Source organism: Halichoerus grypus, chromosome 2, assembly GCF_964656455.1.
Source record: "Halichoerus grypus chromosome 2, mHalGry1.hap1.1, whole genome shotgun sequence".
Lineage (NCBI taxonomy): Eukaryota > Metazoa > Chordata > Mammalia > Carnivora > Phocidae > Halichoerus > Halichoerus grypus.
This window is the reverse complement of record NC_135713.1, coordinates 91,152,656-91,179,168: the sequence shown is the minus strand read 5'-3', so window position 1 is coordinate 91,179,168 and position 26,513 is coordinate 91,152,656. Positions and strand designations below refer to the sequence as shown.

The following is a 26,513-nucleotide window of genomic DNA, read 5'->3' as shown; positions in this document are numbered from 1 at the left end:
GATTCTGCTTAAATATCTCCTTCTCCAAGAACCTTCCCCTGACCACCCAGTCTACTGTAGCCTCCCAGTCATTTTCTATATTACCCTACTTTACTTTTTTTTTTAGCACTTATGACTATCTGAAATTGCCTACTGTATTTATTTACTTGTTTATTGTTATGTTTTTCCTTCAAAACTGAAAGTAAGTCCCATGAAAGGAGGGGTCTCACTGTATTCTCTTTATACCCTCAAGATATATCTTCCTTACCAAAGATCTCCAGTTTTGCTCAGGCAGCTCAGGTACAGGGGAGAAAGGTTTCCAATCCAGAGGACGAAGATGACTGACTTAGGCCAATTATGGTAATCCCATTACATTTGCCAGTAAGTGGTTTAGGGTAGGGAATTTTTACAATTCTCTTCAAAAAGGCATAAGAAGATAGTGCTAAGCAACTTTAAGAAAAGGTTTTCCTCCAGATTAATGAGACACAAGAAGGAAAAGCCTTGCCTTTCCTCCTGCCTTTGACTTGGCTGTATGAGGAAGTGATACTGGGAACGTGGTGTGTTGATGAGAGGGAAACCATGAGGAATGGCAAAGAAACTGAGCCTGAACCCTGATATTCTTGAGTCACTGAATCAACTCTGAAACTACTTCTTCCAGACATCCTGTTATGTGAGATTTCTTTTTAAACCCTGATCAATTAAACCATTTTCTATCTCCTGTCTTAATACCTGCCGCCAAAAGCATGATAAACTCTTAAGCCTCTGTTTCTTCTGTAACATTAACAGAAAATAGCACCTAACAGTCTAGTGAATTCTTGAAGGGATTAAATGGGACAATGCAAGTAATGGGTCAAACAAACAAAATATTCAAATGATAGCATTGCTGTTTTTGTTAATACTAAAGAATAACTTTCTATGACAAAACTCCACAAGCTATTTATGAAGTATTTAGGATTTTCTTATTTTTCAGAAAACATTTATTTTAATCCTATTAAATATAAGCATTTTTAATAGAATAATTCATTTACCTAGCTTTCTTCTATCACTGAAGTAGCTTTCGTTCTTTCTCAAGTTTGAAGTAGGTAAATAAAAGGAAAATCAAGCCAAATATCAGATCACTAAAGAAAAATAACCGTATCAATTTCAGGTAAGAGCCTGTTCTTGGCATCAACTCCTCTCTCAGCTTACATGCACAGAGCCACATATAAATTTTCATCTACTATTCTTACTTTCACAAGTATTTCATCAGTATTTTAATATGGCCTAGATTATACTAATAATTAAACTATATTAGTTATTAAAACTATACTATACCTACAATTACAAAAAAAAATCTTTCAAAATAGGAAAAAAAGTGTTATACTTCAGTCTCTACAATTTTTTCTGTGAACTATTTGTATGATATACCACGAAGCAAAATTAATACAGAAGATCAAAAATAGGAGATAGCCGGGTCATTGGTTCAAGGTTACTCTAGCTGAATTGTGATTTGAAATGTTACGATGGCTCATTACTGTTGGAAAGATGTTTAGGGTCCTACATGAAAAAGAATCATCAAAATTCCTAAAATAAAATGTCAGGGTAGTTTCATCATTACTAAAAAGTGTGACACCAACTTAAGTGTCTCTTTTAAAGATGAAAAAGAAATGAGTATTAATTCTTTCATTGCACTGAACTGTCCAGGCTCTTCTGAGTCCAGATAAATTTTTAGTTTTGACAATATTACAATAACTTGGGGCGCCTGGGTGGCTCAGTCAATAAGCATCTGCCTTCAGCTCAGGTCATGATCCCAGGGTCCTGGGATCGAGCCCCACATCGGGCTCCCTGCTCAGCGGGGCTCCCTGCTCGGCGGGAAGTCTGCTTCTCCCTCTCCCACTCCCCCTGCTTGAGTTTCCTCTCTCGCTGTGTCTCTCTCTGTCAAATAAATAAATAAAATCTTTTAAAAAAAAAATTACAGTAACTATATTAGCTCCACTTTTCAAATATCTTTAAACTATTAACCTACTCTGACAAAAACTACCAGTTACCCATTATGACCAAACATAAATTTGGGCAGCCTGTAGGGCTATTAAAAGTCACCTGGAAACACTCTATTATTCCCTGGGTGGACAATTTTCCACCTGTTTTTCAATGTCCTCACACAGTGAATAAGATATATAGTTTGGGGAAGGTAAGAATAGCCTCTAATATTTCTCTAATATTACTAAAAACAAGTAGGACATAAATTTTGGTGGACCACTCTTCAGATCATTTTTGGTGGAATACATGGTTTTGGTATAATAGTTGAATAACTTTCACAGTCTTACTCATATTAAGTTATATACATATGTTACAAAACCTTACATGAATAGATGTTAAATATGTAAATTATATACAAAACCAGATAAGCAAAGTTTAAAATCGAAATATAAGCACTTATTTTTTATTCCAAACTCTCTTCAGATATTAACAAATATATCTTATCCTATTGCTCCAATGCTATTTTAAGTCCTTCCCTAAGGAAACAATAAGTTATTAATAAAATTAATATTTTAGCACATTTACAGAGGCTCACATATTACAAATCAACAATACGTCACCAGCATGCAAATGTTTTATCATTCCCATACCAATGTCAAAGCAATAATATACACACAACAGTAGAGAATATCTCCACATATTCCAAAATAAAATTATAATTATCTTCAATACGTATTTTTAAGTTATATAGTCCAAGAAGTACTATCATGTTTTCTAAACCCAATACATTAATCCTCAATCCTATACCCCAACATTAATGTAACAGTTGTGATCTCTATAGAAAAAGATTCTAAATTCAAAATTATTTTTTCCCAAATTTTACTTTTAACTCTCAACTACAGGGTTGAAATGTTAATAAACTGCAACCTAGGCATTATTTCAACCCCTGCCCACAGTGTATGTTTTACCTGTAAAACAAAATAATTCTATTTTCTAGTAATAATTAAAGATGTGAGATACATTTGGTCCACTACTACAGAGAGAATAAAATTTAATGATATTTTCATCCTAATTTGGTTTTATATGGCAAACTGCCTCTAAAGCGTGGGAATAAACTTTTCATTTTTTTCTTTCACAGCACTGAAAAAATACATTACAATATTAAAACTATTTCTAGAGCCAAAAAAATCTGTGGATAAACAATACTAAAATTTAACTCTCAACATCTTACATATTTTTTTCTCTAGGTTTGTTCCTTCAAAAAAGTTGGTTTTTAGGTTCCTCTACAATAATGGAAAAGAGATCAATCAATAGAAAAACTCTCACAGCTAAGATGACATGTTAGATACAAGTTATTTAGTATTTTGGAGTAAACATTTTGGGGATTGGGAAGGGTAGAGTCAATGTAATACAGAAAATTTCATTCCCAAAAAAGTATTCGTTAACTAGTTTTAGAAATCGTGATTTAACTGTTAAATGCCCATCAAACAAGTTTCTGAAGAGATTTGCATTACCTCACTTGTCTTAACTTTATTTCCTTCAGAAAGGAAGAAAAAAAATTTACAATTTTTTTAGGGGAGTGACAATAATAAAAAAGGGGGGAATAAGGTGATGCTGGAAGATACTAATCCCTACAATTGCTCTATTATATGGAGTGGTATTTAAATGTTCATTAGACTTAACCACTTAAAAATAAGCATACAGTATTTGTTTCTTGGTATATTCAACTAAAAGATTCATAACTGAAAAACCAAAGTTACTTTTCAGAGCCCCAGGTTAGATGCACAGTTTGATTTCCATAGTTTCTCACAAGTTTACTTAGTATGATGTCACTGTTTGGTATGTGTATCTTATGTTTAACTTTGCTTTATAGAAGATTCATCTTTCTGTGCTATTATATAATTTTAAAAGATGCAATTAGTTTAATAAAAGTATTAATCACCACTCATGTATTTACAGTTGCCAGTTATTCTTTCTGTGGCAATGTGGGATACAGTATGGCTTAAAGTTAAACAACGTTTCATACAGTAACTGTTCACAGCTACAATGTCTATCTAATTTCAAACCATAAGAGGTCAAACAAAATTCCTGCAAGAAAAAATCTGAAGAAACAAGTATTCGTCATTATTTAAGGCTTCGAACTTTCACTCCTAAAATTTCTATGCCTTGCCCACACCACACACAAATCTGCAGTCCGTCAAAATGGAAGGTATAGGGGCGCCTGGGTGACTCAGTCGTTAAGCGTCTGCCTTTGGCTCGGGTTGTGGTCCCGGAGTCCCGGGATGGAGCCCGGCATCGGGCTCCCTACTCGGCGGGAGGCCTGCTTCTCCCTCTCCCACTCCCCATGCTTGTGTTCCCTCTCTCACTGTGTCTCTCTCTGTCAAATAAATAAATAAAATCTTAAAAAAAAAAATATTGGAAGGTATAAGCATCAAGGTGCACCAAGGGTTAAGAATTCATCAAATCTTTAAAGTCTGTTATATCTGATTATGTAATACCGTTCCCTAAACCTGTAGCATCCTACCCTAGATCAGGAAGGCAATCTGGTATACCAAAAAAATACATCTTTCAGTTTTAACCACAGGTTCTAAAGGTAGAGAAATCTTTGTTGGAAACCCAGCTAGCAATGTGTCCCTGGCTGAGTTACTTAACGTCTGAGTTTTAGTTTCCATATCTCTTTAATGGAGAAAAAAAATTACTATGTTGCAGAATTGTAGGGAAAATTAAAGAAAATATACATAAAATGCCAAACACAGTAGCTGGCATATAGAATGACAAATAATAATTACTGTTTTGTTGTCATTGGCTATTTTTGAAATACAACTAAGCTAGAGAATGTGGAACTCAAACTTCCAAAGTCCTTATTTTGGAGGTCATAGAAAAAAAATTTTTTCCACACCCTGAAAAAAATATTCCTTTGAGTCTAACATCTTCATTTATTCCACAGTATTTATTTGGTGCTTTCAACATTTAAAGGCCCTGTCCTTAATGTCAGGGATAGCTCCGAGAGGAAATTAGAAGTATCATCCCTTACCCTCAAAAAACTTACATTTTAGAGGAAGCTAGACATTAAACTAGCAATTATATAGTTACTTAATTATAATTGTGATCAGTGTTACAAAGAAAAACTGCTAAAGGGGGAATGACCTAACAGGATCAGAATTTAAATTTCTATGCAAACATCCCACCTCCCACCAAGGGTTTTCAATCACTCCCTCTATAATTAAAACTAATCCAACTCTTTGTATAGACTTGATCCGTCTGGACTTTAAAACAACAAAATAGGGGCGCCTGGGTGGCTTAGTTAAGTGTCCAACTCCTCATTTCAGCTCAGGTCATGACCTCAGGGTCTTCAGATGGCCCAGCATTGGGCTCCGTGCTGGGTGTGAAGCCTACTTAAGGTTCTCTCTCTCCCTCTCCCTATGCCCCTCCTCCCCCCATCTCTCTCTTAAAAAAGAAAAATTAAAACAGCAAAATAAGCAAATAACCTGATTTTGGCCGCTTTTATGCTCAGAACTGTACACTGAAACTATAGCCACTGTATAAAACCTACAAATTAATTTCAAGTATTCCATACAGTAAGTTATTAATGAAAGAGAAAGCAAAGATAATAATACAGGTAAGCACTTGTCAGCTCTCTGCCATGAACTCATTCGAAAACACATTTCCTGACAGATTATAAAACCAGTATTTTCATACGCATGCTATTATTCATAACTCATTTTTTTCAGAAAGTTTTTATTAAAACAAAATAAATATGTACACATATTTATTACTGAAAAAGAAGTTATTTCTGTGATTTTTAAGATCAGAACAATTCTAACTTTCTTACTAAGGGAGAATTCTTTTTTGCTCAGGTACCTTTTAAAATATGCCACCTTAATTTTTTTTTTTTTAATCTGGTAACATCCGCTTTAAAGACAACTTCAAGATTCCTATCCTCAGAAGTTAGCACACTGTTGTAGATTAGTGCCATTAAACCCCCAAGTGAATAGTAAAGGGGAAAACTGAGAGATCAACTCTCCCATCAAAATGAAACTAAGTTTATTCTATAAAATAGAATCTACCTCAATGTTTGTGTTAGATTCAAACAACATTCACCCAGAAATTAATGCAACAATTAACCCAGAACAATGACTGTCAATTCCCCAAAAGTGGCCTCTTCACCTATATTTAGGTTCATAACGCAAACTAGTCCAGGATTCCTGCTGCCAATTACAATGAATGGAAGAAATATATTTAAATCAAATAGCACCATCTAGCAGAACCCTCACCACTTTGCTTTCAAGAGTAGGTATTACTTGGTGTTCAGTTTGGTAGACTGGACAGCAAAAGTGGCAGTTATTTGTTTTCATGACAGAATCACAGAATTAGGCTAGAAAGCACCACAGACACATCACATTCTCATTATTATCTCAGATAATTTAAAAAAAAATTTTTTTTTTTTTACAAAGTTATCAGAATACAGATTAGATTCAACCATTCCTGGGAGTCTAACTAAAATCCAAAATTACTTTGATTCTCAAATTCAACCACCCCCAAATGCCTCAATACATTTCAATTCCTTCACTCTCAGTAATATGAAATCCCAATACTCTGTAATCATTAAAACATCCTGTTTTTAATCTTATCAGATATATTACAACCAAATGATTAATGCATAAAAATTGGGCTGTTATTTCAAAACTTCAGTTCTAGTAACTTGTTTCTTAACCAGGCTATATTACCGTCTTTTGTATATTTCACAGCACATCAACTAGTTCCTAAATGTAGCTCCTCAGAAAATACCTCTGGAAAAAAACCAAACAAAACCAGCATCTCTCCGTTAAATTTTTTTGTTTTGCTACATCAAGGCCTGCCACCCCTAAATCTTATGGGAATTGTGTGTTGCTGCCAACACGAAGATTAGGAAATGTTCCCATCCCTAGGGCACAAGAAACTTTCAGAAGACTACTAACTGCCTAAAGGAAGGAGGGAAACTCGGTCTTCTGAGTATTTGGTTTTTATTTACGAAGCTATTTCCAAGCGCAAGGTAACCAAAGTAGCTCTTCGGTGATGCTCTCAGACTTTTCCCCAGTCTGAACCCCCTCGGAAAGGCAGAGCGCGTTCAATGACAAGGATAAGCCTCACCCTCAGAGAGGAGGTGGTTACTGGGAATCACCGATCTGCTGCACAGAAAAGAGGGGTTCTTCCTCAGTGGTCACAGTCACTATTCGCTCTCATTTTTAGTAACAACCAAATCACCGTTACAAGTACGTAAGAATAGCAGCAAACAGCCCTGCTTCGCAGTGTGCCGTGACGGTAGCATCCCGGGCCGGGAGGGGCTCTTTTCTCCCCTGCCTCCTCTGGGCTCCCACCGGAGTTAACACCTGTATCTCCCCACCTCAACGTTTGTCCCCTTCCGGCAAATCCCTTTTCGGACCACTGCTCCCGGCGCACCCCAGACAACCTTCCTCCCTCCGGCCGCTGCAGCTCACACAACTCCCACTCCGCGCGCCCCACGACCACCGCCCCGCGGGGGTCGCCCGGCCCGCCGCCGAGGCAGCCGCGGCCCCCCGACGTTTGGGAGGCAGTAAGTCTCCAAAAAAAGTTCTCCAGCCGCCGCCGCGGAGTTGGGTCTGCCGGAGAGGCAGAGACACCAGCCTGCTCCAGCAGATCCCGCTTCTCGCCTGCACACTTTTCCTCCCCGGGAACTCGGTCCTTCTTAGACTCCCAAACTTCAGCGGCGCCACTGGCGCCGACCACCCCTGATCTGCGAGGCACTGGGCACCACGAACGCCGCGCCGCTTCGCGGGCGGGAGAAAGCCCCGACGCCCACCCGGCCCACGCCCGCACACGCCCTCCGCGCCCCGCGCGCGTCTCCGCGCCCCGCGGGGCCCCGCTCGGCCGCTCCGCTCCCGGCTTCCGCCCGCCGCGCGCCCGGCACCGCCGCCCTCGCCTCGCCGGGCGATCCCGGCCCCAACCCCAGGCGCCGGAGCCCCGGCCGCGGCGCCCCACGCACTGCCTGCCCCGACCCCAGCCCGCCCCTCCAAACACCCATAGTCCCACCGTGAGCCCTCCTTCACGCAGCTGCCCCCTTCCGCCCCGCCCGCGACCCTCGGCAGCGCTCCGGGTCCCCGCAGCCCCGGACCCCAGCTTTAAAGTTACTTTGTGAGGAGGTGAACCCGCGGGTTATTTCCCCCAATCACCCAAACAAGTTTCCATCCTTGGCACCAGCACCGCCACCGCCCCCCAGCACACTCGCTCCCTCCCGCCGGCAGCCCCCCAAGGCCGCCCGCCCCGCGCGAGCACCTCCTGGGAAACAGCCGCTCCCCGCACCGCACGCCCCCACCTTGTGTACCCCTCCCCCTGCCAGCCCACCCCCGGCTCTCCCCGGGCGGAGAGTGTCTGGGTCTGTGTGTCTCCGAGAGAGTGTGCGAGTGCGTGCGTGTGTGTGCGCGCGTGTGAAGGCGGAGGTGGGTGAGAAGCGGAGACACTTACTTCTCCCGGGCCTGGCTGTCGGACGGGACGGCGCTGCTGTTACTCTTGCCTTTGCCGTACATGCTTGTGCCGAGAGCAGCTCCCACTGTCACGCACCTGTCAACCCATCACAGCCTCCCCGGGAACAGCCCCGTCCCCATGGCGACCCACGCAGCCACCCCCACTATTGGCCGCCCCACGCCAAAGCTCCGCCCCCTTCGCCCAGGCAACGCGCGAGACTGACAGGCCTCCCCCTCCCTCCGGCCTGCCGAAGCGCGCGGTGGCGGCTACAGTCTAAGCGGCAGTCTCCTCCCTCCTTCCCTCCCTCCCGGGTTCCCTCCCTCCTTCCCTCTCCGTTCTCCTCCCTCCTCCCGCTCTCTTTCCCCCCTCCCCCCTCCGAACCCCGGCGCAAGGGGGGAATTAGAAACTGCTCTAGAAGGATTTTAAACAACTGGCTGTTCTCTCCGCCGCCGCCCCTCCCCCCGCGCCGCCCGCGCTCGGCTCCTCACTGGAGAGAAGGCGCCGGGAGGAGGGGAAAGTGCGGCCTGGAGTCGCTGGTAGGAGCCGGCGGAGCTGGAGCTGTGGAGGCCCCAGACTTCGGGGCGCCCGCCGAGTACACAGACAGACCTACGGCCCCAGCCTTCGTGGGAGCCCCCACCAGCCCCCTCTCCGGCTCCTCTCCTGTCTGTGACCCCGCGCCAGTACCCTGAATTGATCTCTGCAGCCCGCAGCCCTACTCCCTGGGGTGTCGCCCCCGGCCCCCCGCCCTGCTCCCAGAGGAATGGCTGGTGAGGGACAAACGCGCTGTTCCCTCGACCTTCTGTCTGAGCGACCCAGAGCGACTCGCCTTTCCTCCTGGGGAGGGACTGTGCCTCTGGCCCTCGGCGCCACCGGGGTGGCGTCGCCTCGCCCCTAGGGCCGCGCCCTGCTTCCCCGGGGAACACCCTGCCTTGGGCCTGCCTCCCCTCTTTAGAGGTGAGCCTCCTCCCAAAGATGGCCCGTGAATCCTGGGGCCTCATTGGCCCCCTACCCTGGCCCCTGTACGCCTGGAGCCCCGTGGCCCACCGCGCAACAGCTCCCTTGCCAGAAATGCTGCAGAAAAGGGCTGCAGACATCCCCCTGGCCTGGTTTTCCAGCCTTGGTCGGTGATGCCTACTCTTCCCGACTTTGAAGTGGAAAGGGCCACATAAGGCCTTAAAGACATCCCTGTCCTTGTCCATCAGAGTAGGCCCCAACACTCCTCCAAGGTGTGCAAAGTTGTGCCAGACCTGAAAGGCTGCCTAAGAATATTTCTGGATCAAAGCCCCTAATCCCATTTCAGTAAATGTGCAGAAAGTTTCTGAGACACAATCTGGTTCCCGATAGAACTCCATCCTTTATCTTGTGGAGATCCTTGGATGCAAAATCAGAGTGCAAATGGGGTTAGAAAGAAGACATGGGCATCAAATAAGGAGTGACAGAGGAAGAGGGGTGCAGGTGGGGGTCAGACTGGGGGAAACATCAGGAAAGGATGAATAGATATGGAACAGCTATAGGAGGGGAGAGAAAATAGGATTTAAATTGGGAAAGCCACCTTTCTATTTCTCACACAGAGCTTTAAGCTTTTAGTAGTAGGACCCTAAAAATGCACATGGAGCTACAGAGATAAATGGAATGGAAAGAAATGGGTTTATATGGACATTGACAGCAAATGATAGGAATGAAACATCAACAGAAGGTTAAGGAAGGGCAGTTAGTAAGAAAGAGAGACTGAGAAAAGGGGTTGGCCACCAAACATAAATCAAAAACTGGGAAAAAATGAAGAAGGACCTGCTATTCTAGTGTTAGATAATTTTTTTTTAATTGTCAAGGTAAAATGTAAAAAGATAGAAAAGAATAAAAGAAATAGGATTAAATGAAGAAAACAATATGATAGCAAAAAAAAATGGCAAAAACAATAGAGGACTGACATTATGATAGAAAGATTTAAGAAAAATAAAAGTGCTTTTATTAAAAGGACAAAAATTCATCCCATAGAAGTGAGGATGAAGAAAATGAAAAAAAAAAAATCACATAGGCTTAAGCTGATTAATTTCCAAGAGAAGTAATTTGCCATTTCTAATTCAAAATGCCTCTTTCTGTTTACAATGAACTATAGTGATTTGGTGATGGAGACATGGCATTCATGGACTCAGAAGAAGCAGAAGGAGTGATGCTGAGCAAGTAAGTCTCTCTTTTGATGAACTTTAGCTCAAAATGCTCAGATATGTATAAGGCTGCCACTGTTTACAGACTCTACCTTCAGAGTTAGCATATGTAATTTGTTGTTCAATTATCAACTTCCATTGGCTTTAACCCAGAAAATTATCAGCATCTCAAGACTCCATGACCCATAGAACACTCCCTATAAGTGACTGCTTAGACAATGCAGTCAAGGAGAGAGCTATGGCAGCTGCTAATCCATGCTCCTGCCCACACTTGGACTAAAGTAAATTTTCCATTAAAGACCAAGAGTGGGCTTTGTACTGTTATCTAAAAACAAATTCGTTATTATCCTTGCACTGGTGTTGGGATTCTCTGTGGTTCTTAGTCATGGCACATTAGAATTACCCTAGGAGGATTTATTTTTTGTTGGCTTTTGTTTTAAATACAAGATCTGGGACCCCACCCCGAACTAACTAACTCAGAAATTTTGTGGATGGACGCAGGCATCTGTATTTTTTGTAAGCTCCAAGTGATTCTTATATGTTACTAGGGTTGCTTAACTCTGCTCTTCAGTATCCATTTTTTTTAAAGATTTTTTATTTATTTATTTGTGGGGGTGCGGGAAGAGAGAGAGAGCACGAGCAGGGGGTAGGAACAGAGGGAAAGGGAAAAACAGACTCTTCTCTGAGCAAGGAGCCAGATGTGGGGCTCGATCCCAAGACCCCAAGATCATGACCTGAGCCAAAAGCAAATGCTTAACCAACTGAGCCACCCAGGCGCCCCTTCAGTATCCATTTAAAGACAGCCAATGGGGGCGCCTGGGTGGCTCAGTCGTTAAGCATCTGCCTTCGGCTCAGGTCATGATCCCAGGGTCCTGGGATCGAGCCCCGCATCGGGCTCCCTGCTCAGCGGAAAGCCTGCTTCTCCCTCTCCCACTCCCCCTGCTTGTGTTCCCTCTCTCGCTGTGTCTCTCTCTGTCAAATAAATAAATAAAATCTTTAAAAAAAAATAAAAAAAATAAAGACAGCCAATGGACACCATCAGATCTCAGAGCAAGATTTTTAGGTTGTGGTTATATATAGCAAATGACCCTCCCCATGCAAGGCATTAAGAGATCTTTACAGAGGACTTTACTTTCTACCCACTGAGCCAACAAATTTGTTAATAGGATGAAAATGTATGACCACATGTGTTCTTATAGTACAAGACCACAAATAGCTATGGTTTAATTTACTATTTCCTAAAGAGAAAGGAAAACAAAGAGAAAACAAGAGAAGCTATTTCCTGTCTACTGCTGCCATTTATTCATTTGATTAGTTTTTACTCAGATTTATTACATGGAAGAGTCCTTTGAGTTATGGCATCGTTTCTGATATTTAAAAAATAAATAATAGATCTGCACAGTAGGGTATGGAATTCAGAACAATTTGGTCTTAGTATCTAGAAGGAATAAAATGCTAAAAGGTCTTAGTTCAGAACTTGCCAAATTAATGTCAGAGTTAACTTCACAAGAGCGTTATTATCCAACAAATATACTAAGTGAAAACATGACTATTCCTATACATGGTAACCTTAAAGCTTCAGTGGTAGTCAAATCAATTATCATTAAAACATCTCAGCAGCTATCTGAACAATCTCTGTTTTATTTTCCTCTTAATGTTTACACATGTAAGTAAAATGCTTCTTTGCCCTTGTTCAAATTATTTTGAGTACAAAGAGTGTTCTTTGCATCAGCAACTGTATCTCATGGGGCCAATATTGTAATTAATGAGATTTGAAACACATATTCACAGCCAAATTTGAGATCCCAGACACAGAATTGAAGATCCATTGTTTTGTTTGTTTTCATTTTTAAGAAAGGGGAAGATAGGAGATTTAAATCTTCTTGTAAAGAACCACAGTGTATTTTTTTAGAAGTTACTGTTTTGTTTTGTTTTTTAACCTCACACATAAGGCTGATTAATTTTGGGAGGCTGGATTTAGGGTAGGGGAATGCTGACTAGCCACCAGAATGAAACATTTGCATTTGAAGTTGATTTCTTTTCCTTTTTACCTTATTCTTTCAGATATAGAACACCACAATTACTCACTCATTATGTCTTTCTCCCCCTGCCCTGGTTTTGTTTGTATATATATGCACAATTTTGTCTTTTTGGAACCTGCATCTTATTCTTAGAAGAAGTCTTTATCAATTTAAAACAGGCAGTTTGTTATACCACCCTGCTAAAGCTCTAGATTGACTATACATTTCTTTGATCTTAATTTTTTCTGTAAAACTTTAACAACATCCATATTCTTATAGTGCATGGAACTTCAGAAAAGGTTTCCCTTTGCTATATAGAACAAAGAAACTACTTCTTTACATTTAAATAGAAACTAATGGTGAATTTAATTATTTACATCACATACAATACTTAGCATGTTAACTTTAAAAAGAAAAGCATTTAGGGGCACTTGGCTGGCTCATATCAGTGGAGCAGGAGACTCTTGATCTCAGGGTTGTGAGTTCTAGCCCCACACTGGGTGTAGGGATTCCTTGAAAATAAAATCTTTAAAAAAAAAAAAGAAAGAAAGAAAAACATTTAGAGTAGAAAATACTTATTTAGAAAAATTAAAATGAACTATTTAAACATTAAAATTCATTAAAAGTCATTTTCTTGTTTTGGGATAATTTTTACAAAGGACAAAATTTTTCTATTATTTGTTTGTTTCATAAACTAGTTCATAAAAAAAGTCCTTACTTACATTCATACCACTTTTCATTTCAAATCATTTAACAGATAACATTTATTAATACTCAGTATATCCCTATTAATTAGATTTTCCTAACCAGCTTTTTTAACTGGGTAAACTGAGTCCTAGAAAGATTTATTAGCATGATCTGATCCATAAAGAAAACAGAAATAGTTCCAGGATGAGAACTCTGTGTTCCTGGCTGACAGTCCTGGTCTCAGACCACGAAGCCACACCTCTTTCTCTCAAAAGTGACTATTCCACAGAGGAATGTGAGCAAGCTCTGAGATGTTTGTCACTCAAACTACCATATGAAACTTCACTCCTGGGCAGAAGAGACTAGCATGCTTAGATTCACAAACTGCTTACATGCCATGTACCAAAGTAATTCAATGAACACAGTCATTACAACAGTAATACTATGCAATGTGGTCTCTTATACCAGAATAATAAATGAAATGGGGCCTCAAATTAACATTATTTGACACTGTTATTGGTTTAACATCAGTTAATCTGAGGCAATGAGCGTTTTCTTAACCTATTGCCCTAGATTTTTAAAGTCCCAACTTAGCTATTCATAAACATTTACCAATGGGTTAGGAGAGACAGTGTACAGAACTACTGGTTGTAAACAGTTCCATCTCTCTAGAGTGCCTAGTCCTTTTTAGCACCATCAAGATTTGAAATTTAGTAACTTGGAAAAAAATAAAATAATCCTGTTATAAAAAAATCATACATAAGCTGAAGATGATGAAAAGTGAAAAAAGTAGGGCTACCATGTATTGCAATTTCACACACTTTAGCACATTTTGCAAAACAAATTCCAAGTGTTGCAGTATTCACTGGCTGGATTTTTGTCATTAAATGTTGAAAGTTATGTAATAGGAAGTGTGCCAAAGAGTGTTCTTTATTCAGAAGTATTACTATATTTTTTTAGTGCATTCCTAAATCTTCACAATGGTTTTTCACCTCCTAAGGTTATGCCAATATGATGTCTTTGCACTCTTGGATTTGAAAAAAGCCCCAGTCTCAAGAAGGAGGCTGTGCAACATTCCATGCAGTGTCATTTCCTTCTGTTGAGAATGGAAACATGGCGGGGGGGGGGGAACTACTACATTTGTTTTTCATAATTTTCTAACATAATTGGGTCCTCTCAATGAAGTATGGCAAAAAAGGAAGTTGACAAATTATGCCACTATTGTGTTTTATTTATCTTCATATAGTTTAAGTATAAGGGGTCAGGATACATTTTTAACTTCTTTAGCTGTATTAAAAATGTATTTAAGGTATTTATTTATCTTATAAGATAAATATAAGAAATATACTTAAAAATATATTTAAGGTGCTGAATATAGTCATTGCCAACAGTAAGCTATATGATAGAAACAATCTTACCAAGGTCATGTATACTTGCCAAAGATATAGAGGGTACGTCAAACATTTTATTTAGGGGTACTCAGTCTTTGAAACCAGTTGGGGCTCCATCCTATATATGGTAGTACCTGAAGATTTATAAGTATTCTGTGGTGGTGGGACACCTGGGTGGCTCAGTCGGTTAAGCGTCTGCCTTCAGCTCGGGTCATGATCCTAGGGTCCTGGGATCCAGTCCCACATCAGGCTCCTTGATCAGTGGGGAGCCTGCTTCTCCCTCTGCCTGCTCTGCCTGCTGCTCTCCCTGCTTGTGCTCTCTCTGACAAATAAATAAATAATCTTAAAAAAAAAAAAAAGTATTCTGTGGTGGTAATTGCTACCTGCTAGCATTATCGTCATTAGATTATACATGTACAAACCAGATTCGTCAGACAAATAATTCTATAATCTCATTATCATCAGCTTTCCAAACTCTTCACGTCCTTTTCCTTGGACCTAAATTCTTGAGGCAGAAGATTTTAAAAGGATTCCCTGCCACATGGTGCTGAACTATTGACTACTTCATGACAAATCTCCACTAGCCTCACCCAGCTTCTAAGACCCAAGTTGTCTATGGTATTGGGGGCCAGTGTTAAGAAAGTTAAGAAATAATACATTTTTGTGTTATGGTCTGCTAGTACCGCTCTATGCTTACCTCCTACCCTATCCTCCCTCTAACTCTCCTGGGATTTTTTGTTCTTGAGGAGAACCTTAATCACTGTCTGATCCTGTGGACACTACTTAGGGCTAACATTGTTGCTTTGCTAAGTTGTTGCTCTGGGTTAAGGAGAGTTTTGGGCAAGGACACTGACCCATAGAATATTCTTCTTTGGTATAGCGTTTGAGGCTGAGGTGCCCAGAAATTAGAGGCTTCAGCCATACTGTATCCATTTACTCTGGCTTTTCTGTCTGGTTCATGTTCTAGGAGGGAGGTAGAAAAAGAACTTACTCTGGTAATGAAAGTAAGTAGTCTGCCGAGAAAGGTGGTCAAGGAAGAATCCAGGTCTGGGTACTTTCTCCTCTGCCTCTGAAGAGTTATCCCTATATCCCAACTTTCCTGCACTGCTTCCTTTGTTCTTGCCTTGGCTCTTGTGTCCTTTAGGAGGTATCAGCTCTGTTCTATAGTTTGGTTGTTTTCTTTATTTTAAAAGAGCATTTGTGGGTGCCCGGGTGGCTCAGTCGGTTAAGCATCTGCCTCCGGCTCAGGTCATGATCCCAGGATCCTGGTATCGAGTCCCACATTGGGCTTCCTGCTCAATGAGAGTCTGCTTCTCCCTCTCCCTCTGCCTCTCCCCCTGCTCATGCTCTCTCTTTCTCAAATAAATAAATAAAATCTTTTTTTAAAAAAAGAGCACTTGTCATTTGCGGCAGAAGGAGATACATGTCACATCCATGTCTCAAGAACTTCCTAAAGACCTAGAGAGCTCACTAAAGGGCTGTGAGAGGAGGTGGAGGAGCAGGGGAGGAGAAGGGGGAAAGGACTGTATCTCCTCGGCTTCTACCCTATGCCGGCTGCTCCAAAGGGCTTTACTACATAACCTCCCACCTTTCCATTCCTTCTTTTATGTGTTCTTCCTCTCTCTTCCCCCTTCCTGTTCTTCCCCCCTCCCCAATCCCTGACAAAAGACAAAGGTGACAAAAATAGAGAAGTTTCATGGAAACATACTAGATTGAAATATATGAAACTGCTATGTTTGTAAGTCAAAAATGTCTAGGGGCACCGGGTGGCTCAGTCGGTCAAGCAGCTGCCTTCAGCTCAGGTCATGATCTCAGGGTCCTAGGATCGAGACCCATATCAGGCTCCCTGCTCAGTGGGGAGTCTGCTTCTCCCTCTCCCTCTCCTTCTGCCCCTCCCCCTGCTTGAGCGTTCTCTCTCTCTCTCAAATAAACAAAATCTTTTAAAAAAATATTTGATTGTTCAGCAATGTTCAACTGTGCAAGATTTCATTTTTGCAAACCACACCACAGACTTCTTAGGTATTAACAACACTAATATTTATCAAGTTTTACAATGCGCCAGGCACTAATGTGCCCCTTAATGTTTACTTTTTCATGTACTATGATTCTAGATGTACAAACTCCTTTGTGAATTCAGGTTAGATTAAATACAGGCAGGACCACTCAAGCAGGGTTTATGGGATCTTGCTTCAGCATGGTCAAGGGCAATGAATTCTGTTCTTACACCTAAACCTCCTGATGAGGCAAAATCAGAAACACCAAGCCACACCCTGCTTTATTTCAGCTTTGGCCTTTATCAAATACATCATTTCCTCCCATTTTGACTATTGTCAAATGGCTTGACCTTGGCTCACTATAGGATATTAAAAGAAGTGATTTGGTATGAATCTATTTCTCTTGATATTTAAAAGAGATCCATGTTCTCCGTATTCCTACTAGATTGCTCAGGTCATGTCTTCTTTCCAGTCTTCACCTTGTTCATTCCTTTCAGTTAATTACATTTCCCACATCTATGTGGCCTGAAATCTGTGATAGATAAAACCTGAAAACTGAGATCTTTGTTTTAATTAACATTCTGCTTAGGAAAAGGGAGACTTGGATCTCTGGATTACATCACCCTCCAGTTACATGATCACTGTAAATATGTGTCCTACCTCTGGAAATGGTAAAAAAATCGGTTCCCTTCATCTAAATAAGCAGATTGCAATTCCTTTGGGGGTTGTTTTGTTGTTGTTGTTGTTTGGGGTTTTGTTTTGGGGGGGGTTTTTTCCTATGGGGTTTTCCTTTCCTGGTGGATTATTGTAGTTCACTGTTACCTTTCCTTCTTCTCTTGTTTTTTTTGGCTTCACTTCCTCCTTCTATTGTTGTAGCTGTCTTTTTCCTCTCATCACTTTTCCTGTTGCCTTTCCAATTGGGTGGAGCCCATCCAATTCACTCACTGTCTGGCTCTAGAGTATCTTTAATCCCAGGGGAAAACAATCTTGTGCCAAATAGTTGGAATCCCTGGGGCATCAGAAGAAGGATCCCAGAGACTAAGTATCCCTAAAATTTTCCTTTATTGATTTTATGTTAGAATGAAATCCAAGGATGCCTAATTAGGAAAAAAAAACTCATTATGGCCTTCTAATCCCAGACCATTTTGAACTCTGACAGCACCAACATCCTTCAAACAAACAATGAAATCAACTTTGGTTACTTAGCATAATAGAAATAAACTTGTAATATTCTATTAGTGAAGGATCAATGTCTCCTGTCTTGAAAATAAACATCAGATCTTGGCCTCAACGTTTATGTAGCAGCAGGAGACCATTATTTTGTGGCAACATTTGATTACATTGACATCAAGACAGATTTATTAAATTAATAAATAGTACATGATTTTCAGCCTTTCATTTCCAACCATCACCACCACCTCCCCTCTGCAAGGTGATCATCTAAAACCCTTCATCCATATTTTTGACTCCTTATTATCTTTGACCTTTTATTTCCTTTTTGTTGTCATTTTATAGTCAAATTAATTTTTTTAGTATCCATTTTTTTCAGATGGAAAATTTTAATTGGATATTAAGAAGAAAGTTAATAAGAGAATCATCAAATTGTTAATTATTAAAATATTTTAGTGATGTAATATTGGAAAAGGAAGTATTTCAGATATGCTTTTCAGAGTTCTGAATGTGACTAATGGCAAAAACCTACTGTTCCTGCTGTGTCTTCCTCTAACTTTCAACCTCAGGGCCTTTGCCCTGGCTGTTTCCTCTGCCTGGAATGTTCTTCCTTCTGCTCTTTGCATGGCTGTTTGTCTTTTTTCTCATACCCAAGTCTGCTGGAATGTCATTTCCACAGAGAGGCTCTCTCTAAGAGTCCTTTCTAAGTGTTTATTCCCACATTCTCATTCACTCTTCATCCTGTTGTTCTGTTTTATTTTCTTTATCATCACATGTCACTATCTGAAAATGTTTATGATTTGAATTACTCTATTGGCTTGCATAGTCCATGGGGGCATTGGTCTTGTACTCACAGTCATCTGTGAGTGACCTCGGGTCCTAGCTCTCTTAGATATTTGCAAGATACAGTCTTTCCAGCCCTTTACCCTACCCCTACAACCCAGAGGCTCCTTATATTCTTAGAAGCAATAGTGACTGGACAGAGAGCATCAGCACACCTTCAGATTTTAGGCTTCTGCTCTTACTCCAATTTATTGTTCCAGCATCTAAACCAATTTAGCAGAATTTTGGTGAGCAGGACATGAAAGAGAGACATATTTTTCCTCTTTTATATCACCACAGATCTAACTTACTTGGAGTTCCAAGTGGCTTAGTGTTGCTGACAGTAAGGAAATAAGTGGCACACAGTCAGCAGATTAGTTTTCAGTAATAAGCTTTCATCATGTCATTCTCCTGCTCGAAAACCTCAGTGCCCCCTCACTGCTTATGGGATAACTTTCTCTCCCATCAGATTTTTATCCAATCTGATTCATCAGTACCTGCAGCCTTCAGTATGTTATAGTTATTTAGGCGTGTCTGTTTTCCCTACCAGAGTATATACTCCTTGAAAATAGCCTGTCCATTCACAGATGCTTACACAATACCTACATGTTGAGCCTTATATGAGCCTTGTATGAATATATTGTTGAAGAAGACATTTCCCTGCTTTCAAGCCTTACAATTCCTACCTCACTGTGTACCTTGCCTTTGGGAAGTGATTACTAATGTTTCCAGAATTAAATTTTTGTTCCAGTAGTTGAAGTCTGACAACCTGGTTTCCCTGCTCCATCGTTAGCTGTGGGATCTTGGCCAAGACACTTAACTTCTTTGTGCCTCAGTTTTATCAACTGTACACTGAGCTGTTTCTCCTATATGTTAGGGTTATTATGAGGATCGAATGAGGAAATGCATGTACCGGGTCTAGCAAAGAGCTTGGCTTATCATAAGTGCTTAGCAAATGTTTGTGAATGTTTTCTTCCTCAGAGTTGGTGTATGCCCTATGTGGTCCGTTACCTCTCAAATATACCTGGTACATCTGTCAACACTATATGACTTTGTACATGCAGTTCCCCTTGCCTGCATGACTTTCCCTACTCCTCTCCAACTCCTAACTCCTTTGAATTCTCTGCTCTTATAATTTATATCACATAGAATAAACTGCCTTTTACTAGAACTTAACTTTTCCCGGGTCTTGTCTCCCCAGTGAGATATAACTGCAAGGATAATACTGTGATTCTTTAGCAAAGCCCAAGATGGTCCTATATTAATAGCATGTATCTGCTATTTCTTATCTGAATTTAGTAACTAGAGAATGCAATGCCTAATTCAACAGACTCTCTATATTGGTGGCAGTTGGTCACTGTGATGACATCATTTCAGATTTCATGGATTCAAAGGTGAAAACAAGAATTTTGATGTCATTTAGTCACATCTGCAAAGAGGGAGTTTCCACAATGTTCCTTAATTCCAGCAAAGAAATTCTTATCTGTAACTGTTAATACAATGTTAAGTACTTTTCCTCATTGAATCGGCAATGCAATAGGAAAAAAATTAAGTCATCCTCCTCCTCATAATAAGCCTGCATATACTTCAAGACAGTCATCAAGTAATCCTCTTCTCCCAAATGAACAATCAAAATATTTATTTGCATAGCTAATATCACAGACAGTCTAGGCAAATAGACAAAGTCTCTCTCCTGTGAATTCTGTTAGCTTGTAGTTCATGGTTTAGGCAACTGCTCTAGAGTGAAATAAAATCTTCAGAGACTTCTACTGGTCAATCAACACTTAAAATGTTTTTCTAAGCTACTCCTGGTAATTGGAATCTTTTAAGCATTTATTGAAGGTAGAATGGTAATACTTAAAACAACAGCAATATAGTTATCCACTCAACAAACATTCATTGAGCACCTACAGTATGTAGTATTGAGCAACACAGTATTTTGCTAAGCAATGGAGGGGATGCAAAAATCTGTTAGAAGCAGTAGCTACCATAAAAGAAAGGTACAAGACATTACTAAGGACATATCATGAGCTGGACACTGTGCTAAGTGCTGAGGATTTACAGATAAAGTTTCTTTCTTTGAGGAGCTCATAATCTAAAGAGGAATATAACAGTCTTATATTTCAGTATGGCCTTATAAGTGGTATGAAAGGTGTTAGTGGCAATGGGTACTCTAGGGGCATGGAGGACTACTCCCTAGAGCTTGCTTGATGTTTGCATGGAGCCTGGACTGTGGAATAAGGTTTAGCTTGGAGCACCTGGGTCGTGCAGTCGGTTGAGCTCCAGACTCTTGATTTCAGCTCAGGTCATGATCAGGAGGTTGTGAGATTCAGCATTGTGTAGGGCTCCATACTCGGTGTTTAGTCTGCTTGTCCCTCTCCCTCCGCCCCTCTCCACTGTTTGTGCGTGCACGCTCTCTCAGATAAATAAAAATCTTAAAAAAAAAAAAAGAATAAAGTTTTGCTAAATTAAAAAAAATAATTTAAAAAAAGTGGGGAAGGGCATTTCACCAAAGGGAGCTGCAGGTACAAAGGCAGAAAGGGAAGAGCTATCGTGCACATTTCAGAAGCTACAAGGAATTTGCCTGAAGTGGAAAGACGAGATAGTTGTGGAGATAAAGCTGGAGAGTAAGCAAAGAACTGATTCATGAAGAGTTTTGTATGAGTACTATGAAAAAAACTGGGTTTTAAATCCTTGAATAACCTTGGGAAGCCACTGGAAGATTTTAAGCAGAGGAATTACCTGATCAGATTTGCAATTTAGAAAAATCACTCTGTTTTGTGAAGGAGAGATGGAAGAGGAGATGGAGGCAGGGAAGTGGTGGGGTTATTACAAGGATCCAAGTGGGAACTGATGAAAGACTGACCCAAGCTGGATGTAGTAAGGAATGGAGAAGAGAGAATCATATATGATCTGAAGATGGAAAAAAATGGAAACTGGAACTATGTGTCCTTTTCATAAGATTGGGCAAAGAGTATCTATCTGACCAACTTCTTAGAAGATTTAAAGTAAATATCCATAGATTTCACACAGAAAAAGAGAGTTTACTGCTTATATTGAATGTGCAAGTCCTTTAACTATAAATTACTTCATGTGATAGGACCAATTTTATTTTTCTGTGGGAATACATCTTTTCTATAATAATGGAAGTCGTTGGGGAAATCAGCATTTTACTGTTCAGGTTTTTAATGTATAAAGAGCTTCCTAGAATTCTTCCCAATAAACAATCAAAACTCCCCAAACAAACAAAAGTAAACCAAAAATTAAAACCACAACCAAACAAAAGAAAAATTATTTTTAAAAAAGATACATAGATAGATTCAGAATAAGGAACGTTTCCCAAAATTCTGTCTTAGATCATTTAGACCTTGACTGGAAAAGCCTCCAGATCCTATAGAACTTGCCTGCTATTGAAGGCTAGGTTCTCTGAAAGCAGAGTCTGAGCTGAGTGTGAAATACAGTATGTTTACTAGGCATCATCAGCTCTGTGAAAGGAAAAGAGAGGTAGGATTGTACAAAGAAAGAAGTCAGCCCCAGGGCAGGCCTGACAAAGCCTCAGCCAATCTGGTAGAGATCTCTAGAGCAAATATTATCCATCAGGGTGCCTTGTGTCTTGCCAAAATGGCCTGGCTTTTATACCCCCCAGTCTCACTCATCTGAGGAGAGCTGCCTCGAGGAGGACATGATCTCTGGAGTGGTGGCTCTTAGCAGCTGAGGCATCCCTAAAGATGCTGACACTTCCCATGGCTGGGTAGTGTGTCCTTCTTTGAAAGGAGAGCTCTGTGCATCCCACACCTGCACATGAGCATTTGGATGGAGCTCAAAGACAGACCAGGCCATCTTGCTGGCCTTGGTAGAACTAAATCTACATCACTCCAGCCACATCTTTATATCTCCTACCCTTACAAGTGCTATTTTCAGAATTGTAGAAATACTGAAATGGTGTTGAGAAAAGAATTCAAAACTGAGTTTAAAGTTATTTACCAATAATAAAATACAAGTGGGAATTAAAACAGAAAAAATGATATTGATGTGAGGACATTGTTCTCCTACCTTTCTGCGTGCATAGTGGAAATCACAGAATTAATAAAACGTATGAAGCAATCACATAGCTTCATGGAATCTAGAACATTAGAAACTGACGTAGAACGCTCCTGAACCATGAAAGTCAACTGTGGTTTCCTTTCTCCATCCAGTCAGTTACAGACTTACTTGAGGGACCTTTTCCAGAACATTTAAATTCTCTTTGCTTGAGTCACTAATAATTGAACAGTACTCATAACAGGAATACTGTCATGTAGAAATTATGGCACAAGGTACAAGATGGAAGAGGAGATAATTTTTAAAACCAATGACTAAAGAAAATATGGCTCATAAGAGTTTAGAATATCAGTCTTTTCTTTTTTTCTTTTTAAAGATTTTATGTATTTATTTGAGAGAGAGAGAAAGAGCACAAGCAGAGGGAGGTGCAGAGGGAGAGGGACAAGCAGAAAGGGAGAGGGACAAGCAGACTCCGTGCTAAGTGCAGAGCCCCCACGCAGAGCTCAATGTAGGGCTGGATTCCAAGACCCTGAGATCATGATCTGAGCTGAAGTCAGATGCTTAACTGACTGAGCCACCCAGGTGCCCATAGAGTATCAGTCTTTTTCAACATTATGGCAGAGCAAGGGGCAGAAAATAGTGAAGATCTTTCATTGTGATTCCTGTAACTTAGTACTATGTACTAAGTTCATAAATTCCTCATCCCTGAGAATTTATCTCTGTGGTTAAAACTTACTGATTTAGATTCCATAAATTTGTCATGTTGCAGTAATACAGTTGTAGTGTGTCATTCTGGCTGAGAAAATATTTTATAATGATTTTTTTCCCTGAAAAAAAGGAGCCTACTAATATTCTCCAAGCATATCTTCAAACTTTGGGTCCACCTGTTATTTCCATAATGTCAACTGTAATTAAGATCCATTATCACAGGCGAATAATGACTTACATTTTTTTAAACTAATTGACATATTAACAGATATCTTTATTTTCTTGTATTATGCAAATTATTTAGAAAATAAATAATAGCCTTTACTTCAAAAAATATATTTTTCACTGATTTGGATGGGTTTTTCTGCTCCTCTTTCACACTAGGAGCTTTATTGTAGTCCCATTGTAACTCCTCTACCTACCCCAACTAATGGGGTTCTGCATTCCTGCCTAGTTTGCCATGCTGTATACCAAAGAACCTCTGTCCATCCAACCCTAGGTAAAACCAGACTAGTGCAATAGTATAGATGTGAGAAAAGGGTAGAGAAAAGGGGGGAAAGAAGCTCTGAAATGGGTAAATGACAATATCTAAAATAAATATAAACCTGAATGTGCCCCCCAAAACATGTGAAGAGTAACTGCCTCACCAGTTTCCCACAAACACCTTGGTCTTTGAGTTTATTTCTCACAAACTATATTAGTTGCCTATGGAAAATAATGCACTTAAAATTTGTCATTCCTAAAAGTTGTCATAACTTTAAAAAAATCCAACAAATAAATTTGTTAAATGCTTTGATTTTCAGAATGCATATGTCTAATGAACAATTACATTAGATGCGTTTAAATTTTTTTTTATTTGTTGCAAAGGAGATCTTGGTCTTAGGCACTGCATCCATCACAATTGCCATGTAAGACCTCTGTGGCCCTAACCCCACCATTTCAGTGTTCACTGTTACTACTGCACACTGGGCGCCAGAAACTCCATCACTGTCCTCCCTCCAAAGCCAGGAGCCTCCACTGCCACTTCTGCCAGAAAATGTATTCTGTAAGGCACCTCCTTCCTCTCATTGTTCTCTTCCAAAACAATTTCTCTTACCAGCAAGGTGGATTGCCTTCGCCTAGGTCACAATTGTGCGTCCTTGTTATAAAAGCTGGGGAAATGCATTAGGGCTTATGTGATGGGGAGTCAGGACTCATGCTATGGGGAATTCCTCAAACACAGAAAAAATGCTCAAGAGGTGATAAGCAGCCACAAAAACCAGAGCATGGAAGGCAACCAAATACAGAGCTCAAAATTTGCGCATCAAATTACCGGTAGTGATGGTTAAATTTCCCCAGTCATGGAACTGGGGGAAATACTGCTTATCCCCGGGGAACTGGAGGGGAGTCATTTGAGTACTTCTTGCTGACATCTTTCATTGTGCTCCAGACTGTTCCAGATGGCAGGAAGTCCCTGCTCAGGCCTCTGGCTGGGACTTTCTCCAAAAGCTGACCCTCAACACCACACAGGGGCAAGCTGCCAGAGCAGCAGGGAGAGAGACTCACCTACACAGGCACAACCCATACTCCAAACACCTTGGAAATTTAACTGACACTCAGCGGGAAAAAGAACAGGTTTTCAAGCCCTGTTACTATGCATATGCTAATTATTAGGCAGAGGGGAACATGATAATTGAGTTATGAAACTACTAAATAAAAATAGACTACCTGACAGAGCTTCTTTACATGACGTTTTTACACAAGAATAAACAATGTGTTCTTTGTAGAGCTTAAAATAAAAAAAAGAAACAGGGTTAGTTTTATTCTGTAAACTATGGTCTCTTGTTGTAACTGGACTAGTGCTTGTATTTGTTGACATTCTGATTTATAAAAAACCCGAACAAGTTCAATTTCACTAATTCTTTTTGTTGAAACAATACCAGAGACAGGGAAAATATTGATGTTTGTTCCCCCACCCCCCAAAAATGGCATATGCAAAAGCTTTAGAATTCTCTTTGTTCAACTCTGGGTCAGATTTCATGAAAAAGTAATTGAAATTCCTTTTGCTCCCCGTTCTTCCATGCATGTATAGAGCTTTGTATTCCTAATGAGCACCAAGAAGCTTCCTTCTGCAGAACTTTATCTTTGAAAGATGAAATAATCTGTTTCCCTCAATTCTTCTCAATCCTGTTTCTTTCATTTGCTCTCCCTCCTTAACCACAACATGAAATGTGTACTAATTAATTCACTGTTGACAAATTCAATCTAGTGCCTAATACTGGTGTCATGTGCCAAGTGGTCAAGGTAGAACCTAGAGCAGAGAAGTAAAGGGTACTTGGGTTCTAGTGAGCATTCTTTAACATGGCAGATAAAATGAAGGGTAGTTATACCAGTGAAATGGTATACAAGTGGCTCACCATGTAGTCAGATTAATGATGAATTTGTATAATATTCTTTGAGATCCTTTGTTTAAGAAGAACCAACAAATAAAGATAGTAATATATAATAAAGCAATTAGGAAAGAGTTCCATGTAAGCCATGCTTGCTCATAAAATGTTACTTTCTTCACCTAAATGATGAAAGTAAAAAAAAAAAAAAAAAAAGGAATGCTCAGAGTACAGTTTCTGATGAAAGGAAGCAACCAGATAATTTAAAGAAAATGTCTCTAAATTAGATGCTAATTTGTGTTATCTACGGAAAGATTCCCCTTCCCTACGCAGCCACTAAACATAAATGCATATGTGACTATGATAAGGAAGTGCCCTTTATAATTCACCTTCCCACATTCATCCATGATTTCTATCTAAAAGTAATAAACAATGGAGATTACTTTAAAAATGCACCTGTCAGCATAGCCCATTCACTTTTGCTAAAGGTTCCATTTCAAACAAATAGAGCAAGGAATTAAACTTAATTGCTAACCCAGGCTTACCATACCAGAATCTTCCAGATAAATTATATTTGAAAAGGTTACTCAGAGTTCCCCTCCTCTAAGTCAGTTTCTGAACCAGAAAGTTTGAATATTGCTCAAGAATACCCAGAATGCTGTGAGATAATTTAATAGAAGACTCTAAGACCTGAAGCTGAGAGGCCCAAGAAACAGACCTATGTTGCCCG

At 40.2% G+C, this 26,513-nt stretch overlaps 2 protein-coding genes across 7 annotated transcripts in view; one reads left to right on the top strand and one right to left on the bottom strand.

Moving 5' to 3' along the window:
• SSBP2 (single stranded DNA binding protein 2) overlaps positions 1–8,574 on the bottom strand; it is a 284,133-nt gene extending 275,559 nt beyond the window's left edge. For all 5 annotated transcript variants that reach the window (XM_078067103.1, XM_078067105.1, XM_036067208.2 and 2 more), the window contains exon 1: positions 8,419–8,574. In XM_078067103.1, coding sequence (XP_077923229.1) covers positions 8,419–8,480 — 62 coding nt within the window. In that variant the 5' untranslated portion in view covers positions 8,481–8,574. The remainder of the gene's footprint in view (positions 1–8,418) is intronic.
• A 665-nt stretch (positions 8,575–9,239) lies between these two features.
• ATG10 (autophagy related 10) overlaps positions 9,240–26,513 on the top strand; it is a 404,709-nt gene continuing 387,435 nt past the window's right edge. For both annotated transcript variants that reach the window (XM_078067096.1, XM_078067097.1), the window contains exons 1-2: positions 9,240–9,372; positions 10,535–10,599. The gene's annotated coding sequence lies outside the window, so the exon portion shown is untranslated. The remainder of the gene's footprint in view (positions 9,373–10,534; positions 10,600–26,513) is intronic.